The following is a 9,673-nucleotide window of genomic DNA, read 5'->3' on the forward strand; positions in this document are numbered from 1 at the left end:
TTTCGGTGGACCACCTAGAGTAGAATTAAATTATTGCTACTGGCCATTAACAAATTTCCCACTGACCCATTAACAAATTTCTTCTCTCTTAACCCGCGAAGGGAAATTTTCGAGCGTTAGTGTATACCCAGCCATTGTTTGGGCCAGTATATCTCGACAGCGTGGAAACACTTTAACAAGGTGCAAAGTAGTTTCGAAAGGCAAGTTAATCCCTGTACAACGACCAATTAATAAGCCCGGTTCGAGCTCAATCGTTTCCGCGATTATAATTAATTCGACGCGCCGTTTGGTAACTTCTACCGCGTTCGTGATACGCGATAAACGATAGAGGCAACGTACTCCCTCCAAGAGTACGTCGACGCTTTCCCACGGTAGCTACACGTTGCATCCTTGTACCTATGAACTTTTGCGGAACGGTACCGCGAGACAGGGTTTACGATGGATGCAACAACCGGACGGCTGCTCCGCTTTTTCTGCTCTAGACACGCTTTCCCGCGACAACGCCACTGAAAGGAAGGCCAACCGGCGGAAATGGAGCGAAAGGGGACGTCGATCGATCATCGTTCGCCGATAATTCGACGAAAGATCTGCCAGAGCTGAGACAAAGTCACCCGAAACGTGTCGCGGAATTCTTAACACATTTGCTAACATGCATAGATTTAATCAGAGATCAAGTATTTAGAAATGGAGTATCCCCATAACTCGTCAGTTCCATTTAAATTGAATGTTCAAAGGAACGCCTTCTGTCAGCGTCCTGCAACTTCCCATTACTGTAAATCATCTTTGCTAACGCGGTGTTTCCCTCTGCGGAGGTTGTAACAATTTTCCGCTGAATCACGTGCGTGAATTCGATTGTGAACGAACGGCCGTGGCCGGTGACCTTAATGAGACAGTGGACACGCGGCGAGAAGCGGAAACAAGCCGAGTTCTTCTCGACTGTGTTTTCGCTTCGCGTGGAATCGGCTCGCGGGAAGACTGACAAAGCGATAAAAGAGAGCGACGGAGGAGTGGACGAAGCGAGATGGAGTCACGACTTACGTAACGACGGCAAATAACGCTAATGAGCCTACTCTGCCTTCGTTCGTCTTTATTCTTTTGCCAGGAGGCGCCTCTTCCCCCGCCACCCATGCCGACGAAGAGTCGCGGAAACGGTTCCAAAGGCGGGTAATTGAGAAAAAGCAGCTTCCTTCCGAAATACTAGGCAAGTAGGGCTTTAGATTGTGGAGTATTGGAGAGAGCTTGTTTTAGAAACAAAATTCTTTTAATTCCAAACAACACCCAACTATTTTACTTTAATTTTTTTAAAACGAAGAAAAATTACTTTCGACGAACGAATTAATCCTCGTCGTTCCTTCGATCGAAGGTTTCTTACTGTGTCCATCGGTAACGTGAAATTCTCCCGATCATATAACAGAGAGCCATGTGAACGATTTCGTTCGCGATAGCACGTGCATTCGTGTGTCTACCCAACAGTACACAATGGAACGAATTTGGATTCGTTTGTTTGCACGAGTATCGTGGAGAGAACCTGTCACGCGCCCGATTAGATATCGCGAAAACGCTGGCGGTTGTACGTAACGCGTTCCCGCCACGAGAATTCCACGGAAGTAGTTGCACGTTTCCGAGTAACAGCGCTCGTTTCGCAATACCGCCAACACCTCCCGCCGTGTGGCGTGATTATTTTAATGCAACGCACGCAAAAATGTCTTTGTTCGTTCGCCAGGCGCGGCCAAGAGCGTTCGCCTTCCTCCCGGAACCGTTTCCTGCATCAATGGGAACTAATCAACGCGGAGACGATCACGTGGACCACGAGGTCGATAGTTTCTCTATTTTTAAAATTCTTGAAGAAAGACGTATTATTTCCAAGTGTATTTACTCGTCTTTTAGGAGGTTGACGTTTTGGACGGTTAGAAAACGACTCTCAATAAAAGGTGAAACTAATTTTTAGTAGTAATTTTTAGTAACGATAAGTCAAAAATGAACTCTTTTCAAATAACTATGGTCGAGATTTCGGAAAATGAAGCGTTCCATGAAATATGAAATTCTTTCAATGTGAAGGATCGACACAAATTTAAAAAATTTAAATTGTAAACTATCGAGAAACTGTAGCTTTAGAAATTGTAGCTCTTCTGAAGATTAATCCGTTTCACTGTTAATACCAATGTGAAAACTGTTCGCACCTCCGCCCAGCGAGCCGTCGCGTGACTGAAAGATTTCAAAATAAAATGAACGAAGAAACACGAGACTTCTTTCGGCTGCGTTTGAAAGGTTAAGTAAATATCCCATAATTCAACACGGGTTCTTCTGTCTCCCGAATCCCGGGCTTCAGAAGCTCGGACTATTTTTTCGTGCAATTGAATAATTCAACAGCGAAGCTCCTTAATTGGAACTGACTGGAAAACGCGCGGATCGGCACAACGTTGTATCGTTAATTACGTCACGATGTTTGCCCAACCATAGGCAGAAATCATTTCCACGCGATCGCTGAATAATTTCATTGGTAATTCTATTGAATCGTAGAATTGTAGTTACATCTATGTACCCTTGGGCCATGGAAGCTCCAAGTTTCTACCCTCGTTGTCCTACGCAGCTGTGACACTATTGTGTTACGATATTCTCTTCCCTTTGCAATATCAAACTCTCAAATGGACGCCTCTTTTATTTACGTAAATAGTCAAATGCTTTAATCCTAAAGACAGATACATTTATTATAACTAGACATCCCTCGCAATCCATTCTAATATTATCGTTTGTCGAAAAATGTCTAATCTGTTACAAAACAAGTCCTGCTCTCGACTCTCTTAAATATTTTCTCAACGACTATGTCCGCTCTAAAACAGTCCTCTCGTCTCCATTCATCGACAGCTGCTTCATTTTTTACAGCACCACGATCAGCTTCCTCCATGGTAGACGCGAAATCGCCGCTCTCTTTTTTTATCTGGCGACGAAACGCGGTCGAGCGCGATTTTTCCGAGCGACGGATGACGAACGATCGAACCGTTAGCACGCGAGCGTTGTTCGCGTTTTTCTCGAAATCGCGGCACAGGAGCCTATCGATTACCCCCGTTAATCTTATCGCGGTCCATGCTCGCGAGCTTTGTATGCGGGCCCATTTTTTCCACCGACGCCTCCACCGTCGCCGCTGAAAAGACGCGCGTGACGTCTCGCGGCCATTTGGCCGCCGAGCGATTATCGTTCCGCGTTCCAGCCTCTCGTCGTTTCTTTTACTTTTTCCTTTTTCCCAACGCCCGACACGAGTCTCTTAACGAAGATAAAAGGACTGTTAACTCGAACGCTCGAACACGCGAACAGGCCTGGGCGAAAGGAACGCCTCGAATTTGCACCTCCTCATCGCTACCACATCGGCCGCTCGCCATTCTTTTTTATCGCACGGCGATTCCTTTTCTCACGAAAGGGAACGCGGTGCTCTCCATCCCACCCTCCCCCCTCTAAATACTTTATCATCGTTTTCGGAGCGACCGCGACTCCTTTGTAATTTTTACGTCGATCGAACACGATCATTTGACGACGCAATTCTAGTTGCGATACTTGTATTTTCTCGTATGGCGACTTTACTTTGTTATATTGATGCAGGAAGCAAAAGAAGCCTTTGGATTTTGTTTTTTAATAACACGGAAATAGTTCCAACGTTCTTTCAAATTTAACAAACACGTGTTATCACTCGAATACCGTAAATTAACTTAAAAGAAATTGAAATCTAACCGCTCCATCAACGAGCACTCGTCAAGCGATAGCAAAAGTCTTAATCCACCCTCGAGAGGTGTCACATTTCGATCAAACATACCAAAACTCGGCTACATACCTGGACTGGTCTGCCAAGATAGACCGCCGATGAACATTTTCCTAGAACAAGAAAGATGAATCCGTCAGCATCGGCGTCAGCTCGCGTCGGTGGCGGAAGATGACGTAGGAAGGGGTGACTGCCGGCAGAGGGTAACTTCCGGTATCGTGACCCCCTGCGCAGTTTCCGTTTGCTGACAGCAGGTGTCACCACACATCAACCAACAACTGAACAACTCCCGGATTCATTTTCTTGGATCTTTTATTTTCTCCATTTCCGCGAGAACCGGTAAACACGCGACGCGATACTCGGAAAAATGAAACCAAACCATAACACGCGCGAAACACAACAAACACGTGATATCCCTCCTGCGAACCAGGGTGCCTTCTTTGTTTAAAAAGAATCTGCATGGTCGTGATTCAAGATGACGAGAAACCGTTCGAGAATCAGTAGAAACTGGACAGTGAGATTGTTATCGATGCGTTTGCGCCCGGTGCTTTCGTTTCCAGGGGTTTAATCAAACTCTCCGAGGAATAAAATGTCACCCCCTCTTGCCCGTGGCGTGAATCAAGCCAGGATTTACGGTGTTCGCTCTTCGTCGTTTTGCCGTGCCCGATCGTACTTATTAACCAGTTTACGAGAAGTGCCATCGTCGTCGGTATCGTAAAAGCTTTTGTACACCGACTTCATTTTCACGGGGAGTGGGACGCGTCTACATTTTGGATGGGGACGCGTTTGCATGGGTTTGACGAAGCTCGCGTTGTTTAAGGGCGCAGGACGGGATTAATATTTCCTTCTGCATTCCCAAACGAGGAAGCTTGGTCGAGCGAAAGACAATGAGCGCGAAGGGGTCGATAATTTCAATCCGAACGAAGACCATTTGTTTTCAGGTTTCTATCGAATGGGGTAGGTTAGACGACGTGGTGGGGACTCTTTGAAGATTTACTTAAATATCACATCTAGGACTCGAATTGAGGTACGTAATAGTAATCGATGAAATAAATTGAAAAAAAATGTTTCTATGATTTCTGTATCAGGACCGTAAATCTCCGAAGTAGGTCGCACAACCACGTGTCTGAAACTGTGATTTGTTGCTATGATGTCGCAAACCATTACAATCTCAACAAATTACCCTGATCACCTTCCTTCTTAAATCCTTTAATACCAACTATCCTAATTATCATCAAACGCACAGACTCTATCCCCATGACTCCTTCGGAACGTCGCCTACGAATAAAGAACTACTAACAACGCATCAGGTTCGTCAATGAGCGCGTAAATTAGGACCTGTAATCGGGGCTTTAACCCGCATGGTAGAACGCGTTCTACCGCCTCGTTCTACAGATAAGAGATACCCTATCTAGTAATTGTTCTACTTAAGCCAGCCTATTAATCTAGTTTATGATCGAGGGAAGGCGTAAAGACATTTTCCCTGGGTTTGGGGGAAGGGCAGCCAATTTTTGTTGCATTTTAAACATCGACTATATGCGCGCGAGCAACACGCGGACATTACCAGGCAAGCATAGATTATCACGATCGAACGCTATATCCACGAAGATAACGCTCTCTCGCGTTGTGGACGTAATCACGTGGTGGCGCATTTGAACATCGATTTTCCGCGGCGCGATATAACCTATTCCCCTCGCCCACGCATTCCTCCTTCTCTGTCCTCCCGCCGAACCCCTCGCCGCCTCTCCTCTCTTTAGGTCTTCGTGATACGAAGAACTGGAGTAGGCTACCGCGCTATACCCTGTTGATAGGTTCAGAAGAGTTAATAAGACGAACCGTTGACCATATGTCGTCAGAGATCGATCCACGGAAAATAACGTTCCAACTTTCTGCGGAAATCCTAAACACGCGGCACGTTGGAAGAATCTCTAGAGAAGGGAAAAGTTCAACTTCAGATCGTCGCGGTAGGACTAGGCTAACTCGATAGGATTCGGAGCATCGACGCGTCAGCTACCGATTGCTTCAACGCTACAATGCGCAATTCGTTTTATATTGCGAAGACAAACACAAGGCATACAGAAATTTTACACTTGGCGCCATTTATGAACTTTAGGGTTGGACGTATACTACCGACTATATCGTATTTTGAAATTGTAGATGCGAAATAATAGCGAACGTAATGGCACATGCGTAGTGCACATGGTCTCGAGGTAAACGGCAGGGCAAAGGGTAAACCAACGTTCTAAAAGCTGATCCTCTAGGTTGAGTATACGAACGAGTACAGTCCAGGTGAAAACTTACGAATCTGTCAACAGACACCCTCGAACTCCCTAAATATCTCTCCACCCCTTGAAACCGTCCCCGTTACGCGGGATTTTTAATAAGAGAGGCATCTTTAGAAAACGAAGTTTGGTTGCCAGACGAGGGGATTTCCCCTCGTTTTCATACCGCGAGTCACGTGGATAGGTGAAAGAAACTTCACCCGCCACGCGACACAAAGTCATCCGCCCTTTCGAAAAAACTCTGACCCTCGCGAGTACGCGTACATCCTTCGGCTCCCCCCTCCACTCGTTATCGAGATTCAAAGGAGCGAATCCGCGCTCCTTGGCGGCAAATTCAAAGGTGTTAAGTCATTTCTCCTTTCCCTCCTGCGCGACAAGAGGGGATTCCTCCTTTTTCCCCCGTGGCCCCTGCTCCACCTTCTCATTCATCTAACGATCCCCCTTCGTCTCCCTCCTTTCGTTTCATCGGGTCCGAGGGGGTGCCGAACGCGCTGAAAGAAGGCGCCACCGGTTCGTGGAGTGCACCGTGGCACGCATATTCACGCGCCCGGCAAACATAAACACTATGCATTCCGTCAGGAGAACGATTTACGAGCGGCAATAACGATGAGACGCCGGCGCGGGCGTGCGCTCTTTCTCTATCTCTCTCTCTCTCTCTCTCTCTTTCTCTCTCGAGCGTTTGCCGCCAAACACCGCGGAGGTCAACGCATCCACGTCAACCGGCGAACGATGATTATCGGTAACGTATAAGAAGCAACAACATAACAGACACTCGGAAACGGAGCAGGGCAACAGAAAGCACAAGGTTACGGGGACCACGACACGATCGCTTCGACCCCTTTATGTCGTATTAGGCGCCGAGCGTCAACACACTTGAAACCGTTTCTCTCGTCGTTTCGTATGCATCTCGCTCCGGTTTTGCACGCACGGTCGATGACGGTTGTTGGCGGTGGTGTGGTCGCAGTGTGACGGTACTGTGTTATCGGAGGGATGAGGATATAATCCTGGTTTCTCGTACCCTGGATCGTTCGGCACCTCGGCTGGGGAGCCGCTCGCTACGATTTCCTGATTCTGTGGCTCCATAGCGGCGCGCGGCGCACGGCTCGTTGTTGTTGTCGCAACGCTGGTCGCGTGTCCCGCGGTTGCAGTGGCAACGGTAACACTAGGTACCGTGTGGCAACGGCAGCCGATCGCTCGCCGATAGCCGCTTTTCGAGAATTCGACGCCCTTTCCGCGTTTGATAGCGCGGAAACGATACCGGGCACCGGTTTGGTCCTGGAACCGGGCGAACTCTCGCGTGTCTCGCCTGATGTCACACGGCACGCGCTTTCACGTGACTTCTACCACCCGACTTCTTCCTCGACGCTGATCCTTTCGGAGCCTCTACGTTTGCACGCGGCTCCGTTCTAAGCTGGCCGTCTTCGTTGTCGCTGCTCGCTGGTGGGCTCGTCTCCCCTCGTCTTTTCACCTGTCAACCGTTGCTCCCTCGGGGTACTCGATGTTCTCTGTCGGAGGGTGCGCGTTCACTGGGTTGTCAGCGCGACACACGCCGAGCTTGAGCACGATTATCGACGATAGGACGGTGTTTGTATACGTGTCTGTGTGTGTATGCGTACGTGTATGTGAATGTTTGTATACGTGTCTGTGTGTGTGTATGTGTGTGTGTGTGTGTGTGCACGAAACGCACTTGTACGCTCGTTTTCACGCTCGCACTTTAACGCTGAAACGGACTTTTTCTTTTTTTCGCGTATTTCGCGCTGATGTCGCGTCGAGCCGGTTCACGACGACCAACACCGGGGATAACGACAACCGACGATCGAGAACGTGGATGACGATGACGACGACGAGGAGACACGGAGATTACCGTGACGAACAAACGTGCTGTCGACCTCTCGTTTTCCTCCCTTGTGGTTTTTTTTTGTTTTCACGCTGTCGGCTGCTGATTCTTGTTATTTCTCGCAAACTCTTTCGGAATATTTTCTTCTGTCACTTTCGCTCCCTCTCTTTCACTCTCTCCTCACACTCTCCCCTACTACTGACTACTAAAAACTAAGGAGAAGATGAGAGTTACGTGGCTGCGCGGTACGGCGACTACTGATGACGGGCGGCGGCCGGTACTCGGACGTGCGACGCGCTCTGCGAGAGGTTCGACGCGACACTGCGCTCTCGGGGCGCGGGGCGGGGGAAGGGGTGCCGCGGGGTAGAGGGGAGGACTAAACGGTGGGGCAGAGCGGCGGCGGCGGCGGCGGCGGTGGCAGTGGCGGCGGTGGCGGTGGCCGTGTCGGCGGCGGCGGCGGCGGGGGCGATTTCACTCTTTCTCTCTCGCTTCGGAGTACTCGCGCTCGTCTCTCGCTTTCTCTGCCGCGATAACTGTCTCTCTTCCTCCCGCGCGGCACGTCTCGCGCCGTATCTCTCGGTCGGAGGTGGGGGACAGACTCGCGCTTGCGCCGTCCCTGCCCGCCGGGCCAACCAAAGAGGGGAGGGGAAGATCGCGACCGCGTACCCGCCTCCGACCGCCGCCTGCTCGCCTGTTCGCGTACTCGCATGCTTTTCGCTCGCTTCTCGCCTCGAAAAAGTCCGACCACCCGCTCGCCTACACTACTTGCCCGACTTACTTGGCTCCTTCTGGCGCGAGAACCTCTTCACGATGGACCGAGCCAGCGCGACTCCCGAGCGAGTGCCACCGGTGAAGAGCGAAGCGTGTGAGCGCGCGGACCGAACACGAGCGTGCCAATAACGTGGAAACGGCTGCCGGTCGAGTTTTCCCGATACCACCGTCAGCGATTTCCGCAGACGCCAGACTCGCGTTTCCACGATGGTCGTTCCTAGCTAAATACTTCGCCTCTTCGCTGATTACTAGATTTTTTCAGTGACGGGGTTCCAAGAGCGTTAAGAACGAAGGAGATTTATATACAAGGGCGCAAAGTCGTGTAACTTGACTATAACACCTATGGTACCAGTCTTGCATTTCTTTGTTCTTTGCGTTCATTTCATTCTCGCTTTCCATTACTATGTATTTGCTTAGATACCTCTCTTTGATCATTCTCTCATCAGGGATCCTAGTAGTCTGTCGAGGCTCACTTAGCCCTCCTCTAGCTCGGGTACCTCGGGATCGCTAAGCCCGTACTGTAGCTAGAATTGAACCTAGCTACAACCCCTGAGGGCTGGAGGCGTTAGGGTAGGTTTTGTTGAAGTGTCACTGACCGAGGACCGAATCGTGACATTGTAAGAGGGAGGCGTACGAAATTTGATCTGCCTCGTCTCCAAGCCAATGTTGGCTAACGTCGGCGGTCCAAAATGTCTTTTGCAAAGGATCGAATGGAGTCTGCCGGGTGTTTTGTTTTGAAGTAATTGAGACGTTGAGATGTGGAATTGTTTGCCCCCGTCATGGGGATATCGCGTGAGGTTCGTTGCTGTTCGGTTATCGCATTCTCGCGGTGCAGTTCACTGCAATTGCTCGAAAAGCCTGAATAGTCTCATGTCAGACTTTAGTTCCTCGTTCTTTTGCTACTTCGTGTCCATTGATTTATGCCGTGTATGGCATTGGATAGATTAACGGCTCGATTGAATTTAAAAGGACAGACGATACGTTGCGTCCACCGATACAATTTGCTGAGAATTGAGATATTACGTACACTCC

At 49.3% G+C, this 9,673-nt stretch overlaps 1 protein-coding gene across 6 annotated transcripts in view; it reads right to left on the bottom strand.

The window, feature by feature from the left end:
- The window catches only part of LOC128873116 (RNA-binding protein Musashi homolog Rbp6), a 760,808-nt gene extending 752,615 nt beyond the window's left edge, over positions 1–8,193 (bottom strand). For 5 of the 6 annotated variants that reach the window (XM_054116431.1, XM_054116430.1, XM_054116427.1 and 2 more), the window contains exons 1-2: positions 7,052–8,193; positions 3,824–3,864 (exon numbers count right to left, since the gene is read on the bottom strand). In XM_054116431.1, the coding sequence (XP_053972406.1) occupies positions 3,824–3,864; positions 7,052–7,116 (106 nt within the window). In that variant the 5' untranslated portion in view covers positions 7,117–8,193. The remainder of the gene's footprint in view (positions 1–3,823; positions 3,865–7,051) is intronic. The other variant, XM_054116429.1, reaches the window with a different exon arrangement.
- Between the last annotated feature and the right edge of the window lie 1,480 nt (positions 8,194–9,673).

Source organism: Hylaeus volcanicus, chromosome 3, assembly GCF_026283585.1.
Source record: "Hylaeus volcanicus isolate JK05 chromosome 3, UHH_iyHylVolc1.0_haploid, whole genome shotgun sequence".
Lineage (NCBI taxonomy): Eukaryota > Metazoa > Arthropoda > Insecta > Hymenoptera > Colletidae > Hylaeus > Hylaeus volcanicus.